This window comes from Toxorhynchites rutilus, chromosome 2 (genome assembly GCF_029784135.1).
Source record: "Toxorhynchites rutilus septentrionalis strain SRP chromosome 2, ASM2978413v1, whole genome shotgun sequence".
NCBI classification, from domain to species: Eukaryota; Metazoa; Arthropoda; class Insecta; order Diptera; family Culicidae; genus Toxorhynchites; species Toxorhynchites rutilus.
Window position 1 is genome coordinate 204,460,543 of NC_073745.1, and position 25,782 is coordinate 204,486,324.

Consider the following 25,782-nt stretch of genomic DNA (forward strand, 5'->3'; position numbering starts at 1 on the left):
CTATTCATGAAATATGATTTTTTTCGTCAATCAATTTCGACACTCCATAACAATATGGAGTGTCGAAATTGATTGACGAAAAAAATCTCATCAATTCATCATTAAATGACTGAGTAATAAGCGTTTGAAATTGGACAATTATCACGATGTGTTCGATTTTTGATTTTCAATTTGTACCCCCCTATGTTCCCGAAAGACGTAATCCTACGACAAAAATACCCCCAACATGCATGTTTTGACAAAGCGGATTTCCCCTGGCACATTGATTTTGAAGTCCGTGTTAGGGAAACACAGCTCGGTGGGAACAAAAATACCCCCGATTCGCATGTATATTTGCATAGCGGATTTCCACAGGTACATCGATTTTCAAGTCTTTGTTGGGAAAACCCGTTTTACGGCCAATCAAAACTTGGCAGTTAGGGCGTTTAGATAACGCTTCACATTCTACAGTTATTCAATTGTTCATTTCATGAAAAATAATATTTTATGAATTGTGATAGACGCGTAGAAATATTTCCTATCAATTGATGCAATTACCTTTCCGATCTGTTGAGAAATTTTCGAGTTATAAGCACTCGAAATACGGTTAGGGTTAGCCCACAAATCGGCAGAACAAATGTATGAGAAAAATGGAAGTTCTTCCAGTATTCATGAATTTAAACCGTTTAGAGGTTAGCGAAACGTAATGTATAGCATTTCAAACAAAAATTTACGATTCGATTGGAATGCAAATCATGAGAATTCGTTCATAGTGAAAATAGTTATTAACGTTTTTCTGAAATAAACGTGACTTGTTTTCCGATTTGGCACCCTTCCTGAAAGACGTAGTTCTACGTCAAAAATTACATATGCTTGTATTTTGCAAGGTTTTATTATTTATTAGGTTGTTTTAGGTTATGCACTTTGCGCACTTACTCGCTTTGAACCGAATTTACTACCCAATAAAGTTGTACAAAATCCAATGAACTTAATCTAGTTATCAAGTTATCATTTGGTGCCAAGACATTTACATATGGTTGCTTTCCAAAGACATGGAAAATTATCAAAGTTGCTGTTCAATTTTTTGAACGCTTGGTACGATATAGGTTAAAGACATACTGTATTCATGAATCATTTTTGATAGAATTATCAGTTTTTGTGTCGAAAAATAAAAAATGAGCTTTCCGGTACGGTTTGTTTTTGGATGTTTTACAAAATCTGACTACTTACTAGTCGAATTTATGACTATCTTCTATTCATGAAATATGTATCTTTGAGAGCTGGGACCGACACTGATATTGTGCAAGCGCTCTTGATGCAGGTTGAATGGATAGCTCAGCGATTAAAATTCGGGGTTCAATATGTTAAGTAAGATTTCAAAATGCATTCAAAAAGCATAAAGTAATTATTTTCATTCAAAATATAACGATAGGAAATTGCCTTCGATTGTGCCAATCTGATAGAGTATTTCTTTTTCACGCCAACTTCAAGCTTCAATCAATGTCGACACTATGCCTTCGATAACGCGAGTCACTCCTAAATAGATAGATAATAAAGGAAAGGAAAAGTAAGTATTATAAAGTTCGAGCCAAAGAGCTTTGAATGGGATTCCAGTATATTTATTACGGCTAATTATTCTGATAAAGTAAAAAGTACAAAAATCAGAACGAATCAGAATCATTTCAGAATTGAGCGTTTGTCAGGATAACAGGGAACATGTCAAAAAGTCTGGGAAATTCTGAAAAATCAGAAACGGTGGCATCTCTGGCTGTATATCAAAATTTGTTGAATCGAAGGATTTTTTTAATAAAAGTATATTGAAAAATATCGGAGGGGGGGGGGGTTCTAAGATACAAAAGTTTTCAACATTAAATTCTATTTAATAATAATATTTTTAACAAACAGTGAATTTGAAATATTATTTTTCCATCATAGTTCAATAGTTCAAGATTTCCCAACAACATTGCCATCATTGAAACAGATATCTTGATTTCGAGTTACTTTTTTTTTTAAAAAAAAGTTCAAAGTTTCTGTAAACCCCCCTATAACAAATCAGTCATTATTAAAATTGTGGTCATATGATAATGAAAATAATGATTTTGGGTAGCTAGGACCATATGTACAAGGTTTCAAAACAAATCAGAGAGGTTCGTTTCCAAATTGGTAGCTTTCCGGCTGCTTTGGTGCGGAAATACTCCATTGCGGAATCGAGCCCCTTCCAGGCAGATCGCCGAACGTATTGTGCTCCCCGAATTGATGATGAAATTCACAATCTCAAGATGAATAACAAAACGCTTTGCCAATTTATCACGAATCTATGTGTCCAAAACTCGAGTTACAATTGCCTTTCTAACTCACGGCTTGTCGGCAATAACAAAACTTCAACGAAAAAATTATTCTTGAATTGATATTTGACATATCATGCATTCAACGATTACGTTTCCTCTACGTGTCTATCAGCAAAGACGCTGCATCACTTTCGAAACTCCGCTCAATCTGGGGGGAAATTCTTCGTTTATCTATATGATATTGAAATATACGGGATGTGGAGACTCTTCGGATATCCAAGTTCGTCAAGGTCTCTGACGATTTACCCTTAAAAAAGTCGAACGCGTGTAACAGTACTTCCAGGATAAATTGCTGATTGTAGTCTGATTCGTTATCGGTTATCGGTGTGTTGCAACGCATTGGATCGGATTTCAACTTTTTTCTCCTTAGTTTTTGGAATAGCCGCTGCTTTTGTCTTTCGTTTTAGTTATTGATGATAAGTAACAATTATTAAACAATTGTTGATCTAGTATTTCGACGGTAGCATTCTTTTGTTGGATTCGTTGTATTGCGTAAAGTTGCGCGTACTAGTTAAGCGTTTTTCGTCTCACTGAAAAATATCTCTATACATTTCGAATAAGTTCAGGATCTTTTGAATTAAAGCTAAATCAAGAACGATGCTGTATAATAAATTACCATGTCCTGTATAATTGTACACCAACACCGCAGGCTGCTTATCACACGTTTTTGATATCACATCACCTTTCTTCCTTTCCCCAACATTTTCAGGCCAACGCTAGACGAGATCCGCAGCTGGGGAAAGAGCTTCGACAAGCTGATGCGAAGTCCCAGCGGGCGGAAGGCATTCCGAGAGTTCCTACGCTGCGAGTATAGCGAGGAAAATATTCTCTTCTGGCTGGCCTGTGAAGAGCTCAAGAAGGAAACCAACCCCGAGGCGATAGAGGAAAAAGCTAGGTTTATCTACGAAGATTATATATCGATTTTATCACCGAAAGAGGTAGGTTACCAGCGGGTCGGAATCCAGCCCAGACCGACGGGAGACCAATCTCGTCTCGTGTGAAAGTGTGAAAATTTCACCACTCTCACACGCTTTTAGCGGGATCCACTTAATTAAAACATGATTAAATTAAATTGTTTCATCTGTTTTCTGCTCTGCTCTTTTTTGCTCCCGCCGGCTGTGTTCATTTGGGCGCCATCATTGCACCTGGAAAATGATGATACCATCTCTGGCTGGCCGTGCAATGCAACAGGTGTCGTTAGATTCTCGTGTCAGAGAAATAGTTAATAGGAATATGGTGGAACCAACCCCGCACACGTTTGACGAAGCTCAACTACAAATTTATACACTTATGCATAGAGATTCGTATCCCAGGTAAGCAATTAAAGTTTTCCGATTAATGTTCTATGGAGTTTGCTGAACGGTGTTGCATGAAATACTTTTTTTTAATTCAGCTTCCGAGTTGATGCTTTCAACGCAAGTAATTATCGTTGATTACTTCGAAAGAAAAATATATAACAAGAATTGACCAACTCTGTGTCGAATGAAAAGAGTCGAGTGCAACATGTTGAAACCCGATTACCGCTCAACCATTGATTTGCTTTGATTATGGTTCATTCTTCCGTATCAAAATGATACACCGGGACTAATTTTAGACCTTTACCTTTGTCATCGCCTTCTCGTACGAAAGAAGGGTCGGAATGGGTATTGGAAGGTAGGCTTAATTAAAGATGGGAAGATTATGAAAGAAAACGTTTTGTCGTTTCAGTCTGTATAATTAAAATTCGAAAACATGGTTCTGAAGCATTCAGAATTGATATGGCAAATAGAAACACCAATGATTTTTCCTTCATCTTTTTACAATGAAAATGAGAGTTATAAGTGAAAGTTAGAGAAATGACGTGATACTGTAACGTATCGATTATATCACGCTTGAAAAAAAATTTCGCTTGATAAAATGGAAACGTGATTTATTCGAATCAAATATTTTGATCAAACGAAAAAATGTTTTCTCTCTCCAATATGTATGATTCAAACATTATTTTTCGTGCAACATGCAAAATTTATAGTAAAACATCTATTACATTTTATTACATGGACACGTAAAACAACACAGTATAACATGATATAATGAAATTATAGTTGCAGTGCTCTTCACATAGCAATTTCATTTGTTTTCTCGAAGGCATTCTGTGAAAGACATGTTAGCTAAATTTATGTTATCTTGTTCTTCCCATTCTATCGTTTCTCAAATTTTGAATTGAAGTTTTGTATGAATTGCATTCTGTTTTTCAGAGCTGCTATTTCCGGTTGATTTCTGTAAATATTCTTCTTTTTTCCTTCATCTTCCCCAACATTGGTATCTTCATCCTTTTCTCATGGATCATTCACTATATCGATAATTTGGCTGCCGAAAAGTTGTTTGTGAAATATTCTTCCTTCTTCGAGGTCCGGTACCTCCATTTGATTACCAGGATCAGTAATCATAAATAGGGTGGATACAGAAATTCTATTTTCATTAACGTGTTTTCACTGATGTGCTGCCAATATTCAAATTGCTAGATCGATGAGCGTATTTTTTTTCAGTGCCTTGTCCAGTATTTCTGAATTTAGCATGATTGACATTTCTAATTTTTCTCAATACAGCCATTCTTTATCGCAAATCATGAGACCCGATTTTTTTTAATTTTTTGTTAGGGTGACCATTTCCATTTTAGGGTAGTCCAAAAAACCATTTTTTCGCATTTTTTCCAAAAATGCCTTTTTTTTAAATTCATAACTTTTCAACTACTAGTCCGATTCAGATGATCGACATATCAAATTAAAGCCAATCGCCTGGTCTTTTTCGGGAAACTTTGAAAAATCATAACTAAAAAACGAAAAAAAATGCTTCCCTGATTTTGAGATATGTTGTGTGAAAAATCCTCAGCTTTCCAGGAAAAAATATAAAAACCTATATCGCCTTTGGTCCAGAGACCATGAAAACAATAAAAAACGAAGACAATCAATAATAACGAGAGCAGAATTCAAATTTTCTGCAAGTATAGTATTTTTTCAAAAAAGACCATTGACTTTATTTGATATGTCGATCATCTGAATCGGAGTAATAGTTCAAAAGTTATGATTTTTTTTAGTCATTTTTGGCAAAAATGCGAAAAAATGGTTTAAAATGGGAATGGTCACCCTAACAAAATAAAATAAAAAACCGGGTCTCATAATTTGCGATAATTTTGATTTTATTGATTTTTTTTTCACTCCGGATAATCGAGTCAAAAAAAAACAATTTTCTCTCGGTGAACATAATATAATTATGATTTGCACTTATTTATTGAACGGTTTTATCTAGGTTGACCCGTTTGTATGTTTGTGACTTTGTAACTTTGTAATTTGGTCTGTAGCTCTGTACCACATTAATAGAAATTCGCTTGACCTGTTTGTATGTGTATTTAAATGTTTGTAGGGTTGTCCCACATTAATAGAAAATTGACCACGTTTCTGTTGACTGATTGATCTGAAATTTGGAAAACACCTTTAATTCTACTGTCATTATAAAACTCCGTATTCCATGATCTGAAAAATTCAATTTGGCCGTCGCTAAAAATGGCTGAATGACTTTTGACTTGGAGAACACGAAACGTAATAAACAACATAAAATCAAAAAGTTCGCCGCCACTAAATGGTCAACTATGTATATTTTGCAATCCCCTCAATATCGGTATCAAATGAAATGATTTGACTAATAGAATACAGTACATCATGAAAATATTCCGAAAAAAAAATAGGTAAGAAATAAACGTTGGATTTTTATTATCCACAGTTAGTTGTTTCATCATATACCCCACGATTTTATTTTAGTCTCATCATTGTCCTAGATTAATGAAGGAACGGATGTGATAACTACTAACTGCTACTTGTCTAATTATTTTCTAGCTTTTAGTAGATTAAACCGTTTAACTTAAAAAGTTTTTTTTAACTTATTTTCGTTTCTTGTTTTTAGTAAATTATTTGTATCATTAGTTTACTTCTCTATTTTGAAACCATTCAAAAAATGATTTTTTAAATTGTTTATCTCTTACCTAACATTTTTCGGAATATTTTGATGATGAACTGTATTCTATCAGTCAAATCAATTCATTTGATACCAATATTGAGGGGATTGCAAAAAATACATAGGCAAAAATTTTGTGGCGGCGACGTTTTCGAATTTATGTTGTTCATAGTGTAGTGTATTCTCCAAGTCAAGCCATTCAGCCATTTTTTATCGGCGGCCAAACTGAATTTTTCAGGATCATGGAATTTATGACAGTTTTATTATGACAGTAGAATTAAAAGTACGTTCCAAATTTCAGATCAATCAGTCAACAGGAACGGGGTCAATTTTCTATTAATGTGGGACTACTCTGCAAACACTCAAACATACATACAAATAGAGCGAGCCGAATGGAACCATTGAAAAGTAATTGTTCATTTGGGGACTGCGGTCATCTTGGATTTGGATTTTTCATGATCTACTATGTTCTACCAGTCGAGCACTTTCGTTTGATATCCATATTGATGGGGATTTGAAAAAAATATGGCGCCATTTTGTGATGGCGGCCATTTTGGATTTTCGTTTGATACCCATATTGATGGGGTTTTGAAAAAAATATATATGGCGCCTTGTGGATTTTTGAATATATGTGAATAATATATGTGATATATATAGCGCCATTTTGGATTTGCATTTTTCATAAATAACTGTTTTCTACTAGTCAAGCTCTTTCGTTTGATTCCCATATTGATGGGGTTCTGAGACAATATGTAATCCGCCATTTTGTAGTGGCCGCCATCTTGAATTTGCATTTTTCATCAATAACTGTATTCTACTAGTCAAGCCCTTTCATCTGTTACCCATATTAGCTATTCAATATGGGATTATTATACAAATTATTCAAAATTTTCGAAAATCAAAAATAAAATACTCCGGATAATCGAGTCTAAAATTCTGTATAATCAAATCCCGGATAATCGAGTCCGACCTGTATTACTTTCATGTTTATGTTTATTGATCCCTGATTCATCATTCTATTGGCGTTGGACAATCTTTAATGAACCCATCGCCAGAGGAAAAAATTTTCGCTTTGAAACATTGAGGGTTTTTCGATTTTCCAATTGTCATTATCATCAATGGATGTTTATGAGTACCAGAGTAATTGGGACGGTTTTTGTTAGCTTTGATTCATGCGACGCCTTTTTTCCTCCAAATGAGTTATAGTTAGTTATAGAGAAAAATAAGGCAGATTCGTTGCAATTATATACCTGGTCAACGGTCAAACCAAGTCAAGTCTTCAAATAATTGAAAAAGTTGTTCTTTGAAATTATCCATTGCATAAACTTTAAAATTAAGACAAGAATCGCTGAACTTAAACGACGCAGATACTATCAACCACCATTGCCGTATACAGCCGTTTCTAGTTTGCTATATTTTCCATTAAAATAAGTGACGAATTTCATGCCAACTCGTCTTAGGAGATGGCAGCACCATCTCAGATAGACGTGAAACGTTGTGGGTGTAAAGACATGGGTCATTCAATACTTGAAATATTCCAAAAACAATTAGACTACTTTTTGGAAAAAAAAACATTTTTTTTTCTTAATTTTTTACAAAAATTTATAACTTAAAAACTATGATACCTACAAAATTCATGTCAAAGGATGAAATGTAGGAAATTGTTTAAATTTTCAAAAAAAATTACCAAAAAAATTTTGGAAAAAAAATTCGCTGATAAAAAAGTTATTTTAAAAATTAAAATTCATTTTTCTCAAAAACGTATTTTTTGAAAATTTCCAAAAATATACATATGGATAGCCCTTAAAATTTCCAACAAGTCGTCCATACTTTGGAAGATGGGCACTATTACAGGGAAAAAGTTTTTCTAACAACATTTTCATGTTTTCTTTGAAAAAAATACAACTTATCCTAATTTTGTTTAAAGTCAAGATAGCGATATAGTGTATTCGAAAAAGTTTTAGATCTTGTTAAAAAATAAACTTTTGTCGAAGACATCAACTTTCTATCTTTTATATTTTTTGAAATATATGTCATTTTTGTATGTAGACTCCTGAAAAAATAATGTTTTGCTCGTAACATTTTTGTGTGTAAATTCTCAAGTTTGACATGTTCTAGACATGTTTTTAAATAGAGAAAAGTTAGCAGAGCATTTAAAATGCGATAATTTATACAAAAAAAATGTTACGAATTGAACATTAATAGCATTTTTTCAAAAAAAAACATGAAAAAGTTGTTGTTCGAAAAACTTTTTCCATGTAAATGTGCCCATTGTCCGATGTATTGAAAACTTGTCAGAAATTTTAAGGGCTATTTATATCTAATTCTTTCAGAATTAGATATAGCACATGTTTTTGAGAAAAATGAATTTTATTTTTCAAAATATTTTTTTGAAGTAAATTTTTTTTCCAAAAAAATTTTTGATAATTTTTAATGAAAACCAAAATAATTTTCTACATTCCATTCTTTGACTAAAAATTTGTAGGTCTGATATTTTTTTTTGTAGTTTTTTTTAAATTTTGAGATCTTTCAACTTTTTTTCAAAACATCTTAATTTAAAAACTATAACATCTACAAAAAGATGGTCAGAGAATGAAATGTAGGAAATTACTTAGGTTTTCATTAAGAATTATCAAAGAATTTTTTGGAAAAACATTCATTGAATCAAAAATATTTTGAAAATTAAAATTCTTTTTTTCTCGAAAACATATGCTTTTAAAATTCTGAAATAAATAGATATAAATAGCCCTTAGAATTTCCAACAAGTTTTTATACATCGGACGATGGGCACATTTACATGGAAAAAGTTTTCCGAACAACAACTTTTTAATTTTATAATTTATTATTTTATTTTAATAATTTATCGCAATTCACATGCTCTGCATGCTCTCTTTTCTCTATTTGGAAACATGTCAATAACATGTCAAACGTGAGAATTTACACACAAAAATGTTACGAGCAAAACATTTTTTTTTCAGAAGTCTTCATACAAAAAATGACATATATTCCAAAAACTATAACAGATAGAAAGTTGACGTCTTCGACAAAAGTTCACATTTTAATAAGATATAAAACTTTGTCGAATACACTATATCGCTATCTTGACTTTAAACAAAATTAGGATAAGTTGTATTTTTCTCAGAGAAAATATAGAAAAGTTGTTGTTAGAATAACTTTTTCCCTGTAAAAGTGCCCATCTTCCGATATATGGACGACTTGTTGGAAATTTTAAGGGCTATTCATATATACATTTCCAAGAATTTAAAAAAGATACGTTTTTCAGAAAAATGAATTTTAATTTTTAAAATAACTTTTTTTCAGCGAATTTTTTTTCCAAACATTTTTTAGTATTTTTTCGTTAAAATTTAAACAATTTCCTACGTTTCATCCTTTGACATAAATTTTGTAGGTATCATAGTTTTTGAGTTATAATTTTTTGTAAAAATCTAAGAAAAAAAATTTGGCTTTTTTCCAAAAAGTAGTCTAATTGTTTTTCGAATGTTTCAAGTATGCAAAGTTGCTTAAATGACCCATGTCTTTACACCCACAACGTTTCACTACTATCTGAGATGGTGCTGCCAACGGCCAGTCGAGTTGGCATGAAATTCGTCAAGCATAGAATATCTACCATTAATTTAATTAATTTAAGCATTAAAACAATGCTACCTTCAGCAGCATATTTAAATTTTCTTATTATGCTTATAGTCAAAACATACAGTTCACAAATTAATCCTTCTACTTTAGCATTCTTGTAATTGTCGTGTATATCGAATTGTTGGGCGATTTGTGATTTGTTTTGACGTAGGACTACGTCTTTCACTTCTGTACCGGGGTGTAAGTTCAAAGTTTCGAAAACGAGAGAGTGACGCTGGAGTGCAAGGTTTTGCACGTTAATAACTCTTTACCGGCTGAATGGAGCGGTATAATAATCACTTCATCCGAAAGATAAAATGTCAACGAGTTATATGATAGTCACTTATTGGTCCAAAAAATCCTTTCTATAGCTTTGAAAGCAAGCTATTGAAATCATCATTGCTCATTGATGATGATTGGTGATCGCAATGTGTTCCCGAATATGGACGCAAAATCTAGGCACCTGGATAAACCGTCATAGCGAATACATGCAAGCTGCGACTTCTTTTTCTCGCTTGCATTAGTGTTTGGGAAACCATAGCGGACACATGCAAGGCGTGAGTACTTTTACTCACATCAGTTTCTGTTCTGCTTTCGCATGGAAAAGTCATGAAAAATTGTTTTCGTGTAAATGCGTCCAAGCGAAGGACGATTCGCATTTACGCATTCGACTTGGTGTTCCCGTGATGCAATCCAATTGACGAATTTACGCAAAGCTGAATCAGCTCATGCGACACCTACATTAGAGTTCAGAATCACAAAAGTGATGATGTTTGTTTATTCTACGCACTGAAAAGCAATATTCGGTCGTGATTATTCATTTTATTTTTATTTAGAATCATTCAATGGTTGAACATTGAATGTTTTCAGTATATGGTAAGAAAGTTAGGGTTTTTGTATATTCACGATGATTTCAACACGCGATTGGACCAAAATCATTGACAATCTTCGAAAATTTTGAGTTTGATAATGTATACAGGTTTTGAATACTGTGGATAATGGTGCTGAAATCGATATCATATTAAGTTGGATTATATCATTGATAATGTAAGAGCCGATACAAGAAGGATTTGCAGTATTTTTATCGCAATACATGCTACTCATCGTTCATCTAGTTGAAAAAAATTAAAGTTACAACACTTATACCAAGCCATTCTTCAAAATATACATACCACATTGTAAAATGGCGAATTTTATGCAAGGTTATATAGACTTTATTTCGTTTTCACCGTGAAGAGGCGCCCTCAGTTTCTATTCTGTGCATGGAGTGATCATGAAAAATCTCGTGTTATTCTCCCGAAAACAAAAATGAATCATGTATCAAATATCTTCAGTTGCTTTTACAAGGCCACTCAAATTCCATCGGTTCGTTTCGGGACCACTAACAAGTTCGAAAGAGTTGAATTTTATGTTAATAACAATTACATACTTATACTCATAAAACCACACACTAACAAGAAAAAACTGTCAGCATCCTTCAAAATATTCATTCATTCATTCATTTAGAATTGATTCAGATGCAATTTCAAATAAATGATTACCGAGCCAACGGTAGCCCTACGTTTACCTTGCGGTTATATCACAGATATAACCCACTTCTTGTTTTTTTTTGTTTTCATTAGCTTATATCGCCTTATTATCACTACACAGGAATAAATTTATTACAAAAAAAATATGACTGTCTCTTACACGGCTCAAATTGGGAAACGGCATGGGTCGTACATCTCATTTCACGCAATCGAAGAGAAAGTTGTTCATAATTATTCATAGTTTTCGATTCTGAGCTTATGAAAAATATATGCTTTCAAGCTTTCAAAAAAATATGTGGTATACGCTACAAATCCATCAGCAAGAAAAATGCTCAAAAAAAACTTTTCTACTTAAATATATTTTTTTTGTACAATAATTCAACGGCAGATTGAACTTTTTATATAATTTCTCATTTTTCGAAAAACGTGATAAAAGCGAAACACTTTCAGTGATAAACTCGAGAGTGATGAAAACGAAACGTGATAAAAACCGCCCAGTGATATAATCGAGACGTCACTGTAGTAATTTTGAGAAATAATTCATACCTGATGATGTTTTATAACAAATATAATATTTGACGATAGGTACTAACAGATTATTTTTCTTGCAGATTTATAAACTCATCACAATTCAAAGTATTGGCACAAATACCAGAAGGTGTTTCGGCGTCTGGGTCAACAGCGGAAAGTCCTAGCAATTAAAAGGAAGAGATGCGTAATAGTGAAGTAAGCAAAGTCTAGCATTAAGTCAGAATGGGCGGAGGCACTCCAAATGGTGGGAAACGTTTTTTTTTTCTCGGAAATAAAATTCACGTCACTAGCTTGATTATTCACAGCATTTAATTGATTTCACTTACTATGCACTATGGTGGATAGAATGAGTCATGCGTCATCAAATAGCTTCTGCTTACCCATATCCGATTATTTTGATTCGAATTGTAATTATTTCGCAAAAAAAAATCCAATCGCTCACATCATTTGGACTGCCCATTTTGGCTTCCGCCCATTCTCAAACATCATCAGTTCAGAAGAGCGACACAAAATCGGATCAAAAATAAAATATAAACAGAAGTGTGGTGTACATATTAAACAAGGAAGCATTAATCGAAGTTTTTAACAAACGAGCAAGGGGGAAACAATGAAACATGAAACACGCTATGATTAGTTATTAAAATGATTAACACAAAATTTCAAAGCCATAAAAGGGAAATAGTCGCACGGCAAACAAAAAGTGAAATTTGATACAACCATTTTACATTGTGACGACCGAGAAGGATCGAAGAAGTAGCGTTCCGTTCGCTGGAGGAAAACAGTATGCGTGAAGAACATGAAACTCACACACACTCACACAAAATTCACGATTCATACAGATAGTGTTAGCCGTTACTGGTAATTTATATATTGAAGTTATTGAGTAGAACAACAAATTATTGGCAAGAAAACAAAAACCCCGGTGAAATCGTACTCTGAAGTGTCACCACCAATAGTCAAAAACAGACGAGATATATATACACGAAATGAGAAAACATAATTTAGTTTGTTGTCGGGAGCAAGTTTGCCTTTAACACACTTGAATACTAGCTTCTTTATTTGATTACATTGAAAGCAATTTCCAGTCATTTTAATTAGTAGACATTGCATGATGAACGGGGCAGATTTTTTTTAGCAAATTGCGCGGTTGTTTGATGACTGAACAACGAATACATGCAGATTATAGGCCTCCAAAACTTCTCGAGTTGAAGCATCTTATCTGTTATCTGTAATCGAAGGATTCATTTTTTTAGCGAAAGTCAAGTAGTGCAATATTAGGTAAGAGTGAACTTTGAGGTTAACAATACAGTATCTCTTCAGTACCTTTTCAACGCATAGTGTATGTGATTGTGGGTTAACGGTTGACGTAGTAAAAGATGTGTCAAGAACGGGTGATTGGAAACGCCTTCACTTCCTTCCTTCTTGCACATGGCTACTGTAAGTTGTTGGAAATTTAGTGTCCTCTTTGCTAGAACCCGGAACGATTTAATTGGATGATATAGTTTCAAAAAAATACTGACAAAGTACCAGATACAAAGATGGATTCCGTCTGGAAGTATATTTTTCGCAATACGTTTCGACTGAAGCCATTCTAATCGTAAATTCTGCCGGTTTTATTAAGGATGCCCAGGCATCCTAATTTTCGCAATATTTTCGCAACCTATACTTTCATAGACGAATGAACAAAATTCATGAATATGAAGAAATAGTTGAGTACAGTAAATGACGGTAACATTAAACGTCGCATGGCAACCTCGCTGTTCGAGTATCGTGAATACACCAATCGAAAAGCTGTCATGAAAAAGAAGGCGATAGCCTTCGGAATACTGACGTATTTTTGGTACGCCTGAGGATACCATCCATTGAAACATCGAAAACTGCATCGTTACCATAAGAGATAGAAGAGGTTCAGCAAGATAGAAGGAGTTTCGAGGACCATTGGAAAACTAAAGGACAAACAGATCGAGTTCAATTGCGATCCACTTTAGTTGTTACAATAAACAACTATACTAGCGCGATGATGGATATGTAGTTTGAAGTTCAGCTGATACTTCGACACCCAAATCTACCAAATGTAAAGCACTGTACGCTCTATTTTGCTGCAGAAAGAGAATATCGCAATTTAGGTGTCATATTCCGCGAAGTACTCACGTAGTTTCCTACTTACGCTACATATGGTACGAAACGGATTTTTATTATAATTATAGTATTCCTATATTTATTTATTTATTTATTTATTTATTTATTTATTTATTTATTTATGTATTGGTTTATTTATTCATGTTAGCATATTTATTTACATGTGCCATTCATTGTAACCTTCGTACAATTTCGCTGGTTTAGGCAAATTATGGAGAGAGAGTTTAAGAAGTGTATAGCCTACCCAAGCTCAAGCTTATATATATTTTTCATTTTCATCATTATCATATAAGGCGTCGTGCACAAATTATGTAACGCTAGTAAGGGGAGGGGGTCGAATTTGCTATACTCTTCTTAAATAATTTTAAACACCCCTATACATCTTGAGCAACTAGCTTCGGTTATGGGAGCGAAAAAGGGAGATGATAAAGAACGTGTTTTAACGGATTTAACATCAGCCTATAAATGTTTCTCGAATATCACGTTAATCTACCGGATCATGAATTCGTCCGGGCTGCTCAACATAAGCTTATTCCATCTGTTATCGCAGGATGCAACATAAAGCTAGGTCACCTTGGTCATGCTGAAGCAGTTCAATACAGTGGTCCAAGCAATGCAATGCTGTTCGTTCAGGAAGGCACTGTTCTTCGAACGCATTTTCTCATGGGCTCGATTTTAAAAGTGTGTGCGAGCTGCCTGAATTCAGTGTTATTAGGTATGAGGGGGACCTAAAGAGATGAACCAGCCTACGGCTGAAAGTCTCTATAATAAAGAATAAAAAAAAAAAAGGTATGAGGGATTATCAACCCAGTGAGCACAATTAATGTGGATGGAGGAACAAACAAGAACCCTTGTTTCAAAAAAGTCATCCCAGGACCCAGTGTTGCCAAACGTAGAGCAGTCGCGATTTCACTGACAGAATTATGGCTATATTTGATAATGTGAATACGGTATCATGATTAAATTAGTCGTTCTTCCAATCATCAAAAAGTTTCTACAATATTGTTTTTGTTTCAATAGCAAAAATCCTTAAATAAAAATTACTTCAACAACGTTTCGATTTCACTCGAACTACTTTTCTTGAGCCATTTTATCTTAATCAGCTCAAATGTGAGAGATAGCGATGCGAAGCGTGTTTAACATCAAATAACATCTTCTTCTTGAATGGCGTTAACTTTCCCTGTGGAACTTTTGCCGTCTCAACTAGCATTAACTAGCATCATTTATTAATACATAGTTGAGATTTCCGAATAACCGAATCCGAAACCGAAGCCGAATAACACGCCTTGAATGTATTCCGAGAAGCAAGCTCTAGAGAATACGCGTAACCACAGTGCAAGTCGAAGGAAATTTCTCTGAAGAAAAAACCCCCCCCGGCCAGAACGGGAATCGAACCCGAACACCCGGCATGATAATGTGAAACGCTAACCACTTGGCCATGGGTGCATCTAAAATAACATCATCGAGACTGAATGGGGTAGAGAAAATTGGAGAATGCTTTGAAGTACCGAAATCTGCGAGAAAAACTCAGCATTAATCGACTGGAGTGCATCAACATTTTTCGTAGTTGTCGATAATTGAGAATTATCAATGTTAGAAAATGGGTAAAATGAAACAGATGATATCCCTCAAGACGTCCTCGAATTCTACATTCATAGGAGAAAGGCATCCAATTTCTCGGTATCTTTGAAATCCTTTTCTCATCTATCACCACTGAATAAGATACATAGTCAGCAGCTCGTTCTTTCAAACATTCAAACAAACAATTTTCGCTCCTAACTCAGCCGATTTTCCAACACAGGATATGGCAATAAGCTAGACCATTTTTGACGCATGTTTTGACTCATATTTTCGTTTCAGATTGAACCTTCAAAATAGTACCAGCTTTATTACAAATCAAATAAACCATTTTCTGATTAATGCACGTAAAAAAGTATATTTCAGAGAATTTTCCCTGGAATACATGTCATTCGTCAACCACTTTTCTTTTTCTACTGGTGCAGGTTTCCAGGTTACTTTAATTCAACAACACACGCCACAGTGGTAAAAAAGCGATTGCCAATAGACACTGTAATGGTGAATGAACTCGACAGCCCTCTAATGGCGAGAGCACAGTGAAATCGAATGATTTTTTCCAAAACTTTCTCTTTCTCGTGTGTACTCACGCGTACAATACATCCCGTTCTCTCTTATAAGCAGTTAATGCTTATGACCAGCGTTGCCAATATTACAGTTTGAACTGGATTCTTCCAGTTTTTTTTTCTCGATCCAGTAATCCAGATCCAGATCTTCCAGTTTTTTGGAATATCGTCCAGTTTTATCCGGTTTTTTATATTTTTGCTCAAGTTTCATCCATTTTATGTACAATGATAAATATTATCTCTCCCTCCACCTACCTATTCCTTGAGCTATTTATTTTTTACATTTATCGTTCGAGCTAGGATCGATCTCTCTTTTCTTACATAGTCAACTCAGTATTGCTTACATTTCCGAATTCAATACGGTTAGCGCGCAGTGCGTGTACAGAAAATATAATGTTTTTAAGTCGTGTTTCATATACCTCATGGAGTATTGTTGTTTTGGCATTGAATGTGCTCATTTGAGTATTGAAATAAAATTATGGGAAGTTGTTTATGGTATTTTTCTTTGGTATTTTACCTCGTATCTCATGCTAATCTGTACCTTTTTAAGGTATAGAACTATTCGCAGTTTTGCGACGATCTTTCAATCAGCGATTTTATGGATATGAAGCGATAAATGCGAGACTCTTCATGTTTTGCCCAAATAAAACCGTCCCTCAAATATCGTTTCACAGTTATTTCAGTTACAGTTTTATGAACTCCATATAATTACTACACGAAGCTTCAAAGAAAATTTTATTACTTGAGCATTGGAATGGATAAAAAAATAATTTTATATAAATCATAGCCAATCTTCTTAAAATAAAACGGTTCTCCAGGATCCAGTTTTTCTTCCAATTTTTTTGAGAGTAATCCTCCAGTTTTTTGAAAAATATTATTGGCAACCCTGCTTATGACAGACATGGCTACAGTTGTACTGTGCGCAGCGCCATAGACGATTTGTGGTGGGTAGCATGAACAAATCGAATCAAAACACTTGGTAAACACCCTTTTCATTGGCTTTCTCGTAAGCCAGTACTCAGTCTTGTCCGCCACAGAGCCGATACGGTCCCGACAAGGCCTTTGCAGCCAAATTGTCCACCAAGACACAAGTCCAATCGCCAGCCTTTGTTTTAGATTGACTTTAAATATCCCCATCCAGAGAAATCGAGAAATTTTTCTTTACGAACAATTTCTAGACCGGCTCTTACAAAACTTTTGAATTCATATCCTTTATATCTGTACAACGCGCGCGACGCTCAAACTTTTGTAGACTACTTTTATTTTTTTAACTACTACAATATAAAAACAACAAAATAAAAATATAAATAGTCCATCATCACCAAGATCATGACAGACATAATAGAGACGAATACAAATTGAAAAACAAAAAATATAACATAGAAGAAAAATTGTTCAAAATTGTCTAAACAGTATAATCCGTTTAAAAAAAACTTCGTCTGGTCATACATTGAGAATAATAAAAACAAAAAAATCAAAAAACCATTCACTTTAAGATATCCGTTCGTATAGAACTTCGTCAGTCAAAATCGTTATCAAAATAAAAAAAAATTGGCTGTTAGGAAAATACAGCTTTAACGTGTGAAATACAGTTTCTCTTAAATTCTGCTAGTGTTGTTGAACGTTTAATATGTCTTGGCATCGAGTTGAAAACATTTACTCCTTTAAAATATAGCGAATTTTGTGAAGCACATGTTAAGAAATGTGGTGTTCTTATTTCATCCGCGTTTCTAGTATTATATCTATGAAAGTCACTTCTCCTTTCAACTCGAGACAGCAAACCGTTGACTACCTTAAAAACGAACACCATAGTTAAATACACAATTATTTGCTTCACAGATAACCATTGCAGAGCGTCCAGCATCAAATATGGGGAAGTGAACCTGCTACATTGTAAAATCAAACGCGTTATTTTATTCTGCAAGGGCTGTAATCTCGATATTTGCGTTTCATTGGCCAAAAACAAAATGGAAGGACAAAAGTCTAGATTAGGAGAGATGATTGATTTGTATAGCTGTATTTTACTGCAAATAGTTAAATCATTTCTTAGTCGACACACAATTCCATACTTCTTGGCAATTTTCTTGATGACATTGTCAATGTGAGTATTGAATTTAAGTTTGTCATCAATAATCACGCCAAGATATTCAATCTCCCGAACGCGATCATCAATCACAATAGAGATGTTTTCATTTATTCGATTTCGCGAGATTACCATATATTTAGTCTTATTAATGTTCAATTTCAATTGCTTATACTTCAACCATCTACTTAAAGAACGCAAATCTCCATTCAAGTGTAAAACGACCTCATGTAAATTGTTAGCTGCAATGAATAACACATCATCAGCAAAAAGATTAATATCGCAATATCGTGAAACTCATCGCATGTAATCGATGTACATAATAAATAAAAGGATTCAAAGCAAGACATCAAGGTCCTCATGGGAGTTCAGGTTGGAGTAGAAGTCCATCGTGAGGATTGGCTCCATCAACACGGACTATGAGTGGATGTTCATATTCTAAATGAGTAAATACAGCAAACTACTTGCAGGACTTAGAGGACACATTGACATGGTGTAACGCGGGTCACTTTCCTACCATTGACCAGCGCATTAAGGTCACTTCATCAAGGCAGTAGAAAAATCTCCCACAACTCATGTCTTGTAGAACGTTACTGAATGAGTCAAACGTTAGCTGTTGCTTGCCTCTAGTACCATACACAGAAACGCGAAAAAAAGGAAAGTAGAATGATTTCAAGACCTGGGTCGCGTCGGAATTACTAGATTTTTATGACGTTGTTTCATGTTTACAATCTTCAAACGATTTAGTTCTTCGCTTATTTTTCGTCGGTATATTTCCGCCACGTTCAGTGCCAATCACCAACATCAGGGAGGCAACTCCACCACTTACCTATCAGGCTCAACAACTCATGTGCCGGAGCAACAGCTTTACTTTCCTTCAGAAAATCCCAACGTCGCCAGCTGTTGAGGCTCTTACGCTAACCACACAACCAATGGCGCCGTCACTCTCAAAAGTTTGTCACTGTATTTTTGGCGCCAATTGTTTAATTTTGATCACATTTTCCGCGTGTTCCTCTGTCACCAAGACAAAAGCTCCAGAAGTCAATACCGCCACACCACGGTCATGTTGAACAAGCCATGGATAGGGTTAACAGCATTTCAAATAGCCAAAAAGCATCCAATGGCGAAACACGAAGAATGATCACGAATTACACGAACTCTCATTACTCTAATCTTAACACATTAAGGGCCGCACGTTTTGGGGCAAACTTGAACGCTTCATTTGTTCGGATTCCACGAATGAGATCGTTTCCTTCGATGTGGATGAGACGAAGGCGAGCCTTCGGTAGACCTTGTTAGATTCTTGGCAAACCAAGCATTTAACCCTCAAGTGCAGAAAACACGGGTTATTCCGTGATCCATCCGTAACAGACGGAACGCGAAACACGAGAAAACTCGTGAGCGGCCCGCAATATGTTGACAAATGCTGTTTGATGGCTTCGCTCGATTAGGGAAATTTCGGTACTATTGCTATTTCTAATCCTCTCTATAGAAGGGTTTACACAGAACTGAGATGTAAGATGTCTCTTATACTCCGTGGTGTTGTTATGTGGAATGAGTTGTATAACAAAACATGTTATTGTATTTTCGACTGTTGAGGGTTATTTCGGGCTCTACTTGTTCTGATCGCGTTGACATACTGACATTATTTCTGTGGATCATTCGTATTCAACTATACAACAATTACAATCCGTTAAATTTACAATTCATTATGAGTGTTCTTTGTTTGGCAGTGGATGCTGCGATTCCATGTACCAAGCACTCTACCAGAAGTGGAGGCGAAACTCATCTCGTCATCGATTGGTAAATGATCAGATCTTCAGATACGGACTTGGTCACCCACGTCAGGATGGATTGCTGTGATTCGGCATGAACCCCTCCTGAGTTTAGGTAAACTATTGTTTTTCAGGAGTACCAAATTACCGACCAAACCATTCGGCTGCCGACAGTAGTGCTTTGTACGCAAAGTTTCCAGAATGCTCGTGCTCGTTGTTGCATCTTCTGCCGAAGCATTCGCCGGTTCTTCGGAATTCGGACCCGAGACAGATTAGATGACTGATTTATCCAGCAAATATCCCAGTGTTACTTTCTCCAAATGAGCAGTCAGTGGATGTGAATAAAGGTGAAGGTGGAATCTAGCCATTGTAGTAGTATAGGTAAACCCACGTGTAAAAATGGGGTAATAGTGTTTGTGGGAGAAGAGCAAAGCACACGTAAATAGATCAATTCACTTATCAGACTGTGTGGCGCTTCATCGACACGAGTTTTTGAATACATTTGAAAAAAAAAAAACAATTCAATACTAAAGTGAAATGTATGAACGATATGTTCCGATGAACAATTGCAAATATAAATATATATATATATATATATATATATATATATATATATATATATATATATATATATATATATATATCTATATATATATATATATATATATATATATATATATAGAAGGTGCATTTGCATATGAAGTAAAATACGCGAGCGAAACATGAGCAAATTTATATTAAAAATTATGTAAATTATAAATTTTGGGACTCCTTTGGTATTAACAAGTTCTTCCGTATAGTAACTCGATGTTGATAATTCCTTAATATATTCCTTCGTTGATCGTATTGTTTTCACATATTCACGTTGGAAAGCCTTAACCCTTCTTTTCGTTGGCCGAGGCATTTTTATTGAATGTATTTTCCGTTTACTGTTTTTGAAAGCATAGGCTGCCGTGGCAGTGTTCCAAGCTCTGCAATACAATTTTCTTACCCAATGTTAAAGTTGATAAAACTTACATTATAGACCCATTAAACGTAAAAATAATAATTGTATTGATATCAACACAATTTTTTTTCTATTGATTTTCATGACATGAAACGCTATGACTCAGGAATAACATTTTATTGAGTGGTTTTTATAGCTGTTTCGATGATGTTGTCTGGAATCAGTGTCGAAAAAATAACGATGCTTTTACCAATATAAACAAAACCATTGCCGAAAATGAAAATTTAACTTTCAGAGCACTAGCTCCAGTTTTCCGACATTTTTCACTATACAGTGCGACAGCAGATGAAAATTGAATATCTTGTGAGTAATCGATTAGAGTTTGATTGATATTACTTGATGGGAAGTGTGCGAAAAGGATCATTTTCTTCACACTGTTTCGCAAAATTATTGATTTTCGGGTGAGGGGTGAGGAAGGGAGATGAAAGAAATGAGCGCCATTGTGGCAGCCATTTGTGTCCACCTTCACCTTAAGACAAATATCCATCTGATACAGGATATCTTCAGTTGATATGGATTCCAGACGAATAACACTACGAAAGTGGTGTTTGAATGCTTTGACTGTGGTCTTCCATGGACCGTCAGGTGTCGGTACTCGGGTGGATCTAAAGCTGAAATATATTGATGACTATGCAGAAATCGATACTACCTTTAGCTAGAATTGCTGATCATTGAGTTGTTCGCAGAGTATCCGCAGTTCCTGTGCATCCACGGATTTATTGGTATTCTCATCAAACGAGGTGGTTGACATCTTCCGGAAAATGATCCGTTCCAAAGTTTCGCCCACGAGATCGCCTACTAATTCGAGCTGTACGGTCTTAGTGGCCATGCCGACGAATACAGCAACGTATGCGTGGACCAGTGGAGCTGATCTCGTTCGATCTTATGTCAAACTGAACCGCTTGAGTTAATTCTCTTACTAAGAATGGAGAGATACGCCCCTTCGATAGTTTACTCATCAGCTGATGTCTTGTTCGAGGACGAATGCGATAGTAGTGAAGGCTGTCAAGGTTCAATGGTCCTAATCTGCGTGGAGAAATTACTCATCAACTGAATTAATAAGTAGCGAGGTGAAAGGTTGGGCGGCAGGTTGCCTGAGGGTGAGACCTGCAACCCAACAATAGGACCGCCCACCACCGGAGAAGCTTGCTCTATCTTGGATGAATGGATACAAGGTACGTAATGGTGACTCGCTGAGTTTTACATCATCTTCGGCTTGGAGAAAGGTAATTTCCTATCTGAAGTAGTCTGATTGTACCACATTCACAAGCTACATCAACGCTTGGCGAAGTTCTCCTAATGTTAGATGCGGCATAACTTGCTTGTCGGATCCAGCAACCCTGATTCGACAATGACCCATGAACCTACAGCAGTATGCAACGAGTCTCGATAGCACCGAGTAGCGAATAAATGAAGTGCAATCAGCAATTTCTTAAGGTCGAGTAACAGTGGCAAGCAAACAGAGTTTCGCTTCGACAACTTCTGGTATTTTTCCTATCTTGGACAGGAAACACACCTGGCCACTCAGAACGAACGGTTGGAGAGTTCTAGGAATCGAGATGACTCGCATCGCCCAGATTCTCTGAGCCGGCTACTTCCGTTTGTCCCGAAGGTACTGTAGTTCAATGGTGGGTTTTGCAGTTGTGTGCTTTCTCAAGATACTGAATGAATACATTGGCGTTCCCAGTAATCCCAGTGTATTAGAGAGTTTGGACATTTTGGAGAACACCAGTGTCCGTTGTAAGGATATGTATTGAAACTCGGTTTTCCAATTCAAGTCTTAAATCACTTCGTTTATTGAACTTCTGACTGTTTTAATGCTTCACCATCTATCTGACATATCTCGCTCTCTGTCATCGATGCCCCTCCTTCAGGATCATGGTTGCTTTATCCAAGGTGTCTCAGACCTGAAATGAGAGACCCTACAGCCGTCTTTAATACTCTGTTTCATACATGTGATGTGTATTGTGTAACGAAAGCATTTTGTTCCATTCAATCTGTTGAACGTCACTCGAGTTCAACTAATTCTTATCGCGCTGTAAGCCACATATGGGTTTCGCAAGCAAAAAAAATTATTCCGTCACGAACCAGGACCAGATAACACATAATTTTAACAATCGAGACAAGACAACATCCAAAAATGAAACCTCGATATAAATTTCCCTACAATTCTAAGATCATACGATAAAATCATCAGAAGAAGCTGATATCATATTCGATAGAGATAATCCCTGATGCAAAACTTCAAACAAACCCGCAACTACAAATATTCGTCAAGGGCTTAGAAGGAAGTCAATGGAGGAATTGGATGGATTAGTTGTAGACAGTATGGTAGACAAAGTTCAATCACCTTTCATCTATTTTTCCACTTCTTGTAACTTAGGGCAGTTATGGACCCCTTCAAAAAGCTACTATAAACGTTGTTTCAAGCCACTTACCTTGCCTTACCACTTACTTGCCGACGCGCCTTCACGACCTATTGTACTGAATGTCTTGGCAAGCGCAACACTTACCACTGTTGACCAGGGCTTCGAAAATTCACCACACTCAATAAATGAGGGGTCTTATTCCCATATACACTTCACGGTGAAAACGAAATGAACTGCATCCGCGATGGCAGAGGTACGGTGTCGACATCTGGATACGAAATTGGTTTTTCATTGAAACTTATCATTATAATATAAAATTATCTTCAGATACAAAACAAAGTTTTCCATTTACATTGAACACTAATGTGATAAAGAGAAGTGAATATCCATTCAAAATTTCTGTTTGAAAAATTAAAAAAAAATGTAATGGGTTGTATCTAGGACACGACCGCAGTTTTCGACGTAGAACTATGAAACTGTATTATTCAATTCACTTGTTTATCACTTTGAATATTATTTTAGAATGTATCGAAATATTTGAAATGCCTTTTTGGCTACTTAATTTTTTATTACTTCAGTAGACTCGAAAGAGTCGAGTAGAGTCGAAAGCTATCAGCATTTTTCGATTATTTGGCTCAATTCGCATCAGACTTTCACTCATCATCAGACACTCAGATATCGATCACAAACTATGAACCCTTTTGCTCCTATATGTCGCTTGAGATGTGATCGAACCCCACAACATGCAACAGTAAGGTTATAATGCTGGAATTTGAAAGCATACTTTCATGAAATATTTATTTATTTATTTTGGCTTAACGCCGTTACAACATGGTCTGATTCACAGTCTTCTTGTGTATCGTTCGTTGCTTTTAATGGTGCGGCTTGCAAGGCCTGCCTACCAACCCCACTATCTCACAGGAGGACCATCGTGATACTGCTGCTTTACGTCCCGAGTATCACCTGGACTGGGCAAAGACGCTTATAGAGGCGTCAATTCGCTTAGAGAAGCTGTTTCCGGATTTTTTGTGGCTTTTCTTGGGGACTGGCAATGCCCAATGCTCAACCCACCACACCCTAGACAGTTTCCCTTCACCAGTACAACCCGGAAAAACGATCTATGACGATAGACTTTCTGACCCGAACGGGAATCGAAGCCCGAAGCCCCCATCTTGGCAAGCGCAACACTTACCACTAGGCCATGGGGACTGTTTATCTAAATAAATGCAGCGTATATCTATATTCCAAAATTCTGGATACTCTTCCACATCCGCACTAGCACAAAAATTCTCGTATGCTGCTCTTTTTTGTCGTAGCACACCTCGATACAGAGGGCTTCCTCTTCTTGTGTCGAGCTGTATATGTATGTGAGTGAAATCAGCATTAGGCATGAAAGATATCCGCTCGTTGTGTTATGCTAGCTCACTCGCATCTGTGTTTTCATTCTATTCTATTTTTGATTTCCGCCTCTAGCCCTGAGAAGGGCCCTTATGGAAAGAAACTCTATTCCATACTTCTCCTTCACCCGCCGTTTCGATGACCACCAAACGAGAAGTGGTGTGGCTTCAAATCACGGCTGGCTTATTCAAACCAAATATGCTGAAAACGGACAGAAACGAATGTATCGGTTGCTTGTTATTGACAGCTCTGTTCGGGAATGCGCACAAATCTGCAGAACAAATGTCTAGGAAAATGAGAATGCTTCCAGTTTTCATTAATTTAAACTGTTTAGACATTAGTGGATTGTACTGTATAGTATTTTTAAAGAATTTCCGATTCCATTGGTGTGCTAATCATCAGAATTTGTTCGCTGTGAAAATTGTTATTAACGTTATCTTTATTTCACAAAAACATGACCTATTTTCTGATTTGGCATCCTTCCTGAAAGACGTAGTTCTACGTCAAAAAAGACAGAATAAGGTGTTCATTGTGCCCGAAAACCCATTTTTATCTTTGACGCTTCACTAACTCGTAAAACGTGGTTCAATGGCGTGCCGTTCATTTCCTTTTTCACCGTGAAGTGTAAACGGGAATAAGACCCAAAACCTCTCTTTTCCCTTGTTTCATTCTTCACGATGAAGCGAAATTTTCAATCGCCGTTGTTTAGAGTGATTTTGAACATTCATTAGTCGAACATATTCAAACGGAAGTTTCGTTGTTTTATTTGAAACATTCTCACTTAAACTGAGCCAAAACGGCGAGGTGAAAGGTTATGCAGAAGGCCAGCGTGAGTAATACGTTGACGATGCCGGTGGTATGTGG

The 25,782-nt window shown here is 35.8% G+C and overlaps 1 protein-coding gene across 1 annotated transcript in view; it reads left to right on the forward strand.

Moving 5' to 3' along the window:
- LOC129771848 (regulator of G-protein signaling 17) overlaps positions 1 to 25,050 on the forward strand; it is a 142,191-nt gene extending 117,141 nt beyond the window's left edge. The window contains exons 6-8 of the mRNA XM_055775942.1: positions 3,037 to 3,265; positions 3,519 to 3,640; positions 12,088 to 25,050. Of these exons, the coding sequence (XP_055631917.1) occupies positions 3,037 to 3,265; positions 3,519 to 3,640; positions 12,088 to 12,178 (442 nt within the window). The 3' untranslated portion in view covers positions 12,179 to 25,050. The remainder of the gene's footprint in view (positions 1 to 3,036; positions 3,266 to 3,518; positions 3,641 to 12,087) is intronic.
- Positions 25,051 to 25,782: the final 732 nt, after the last annotated feature.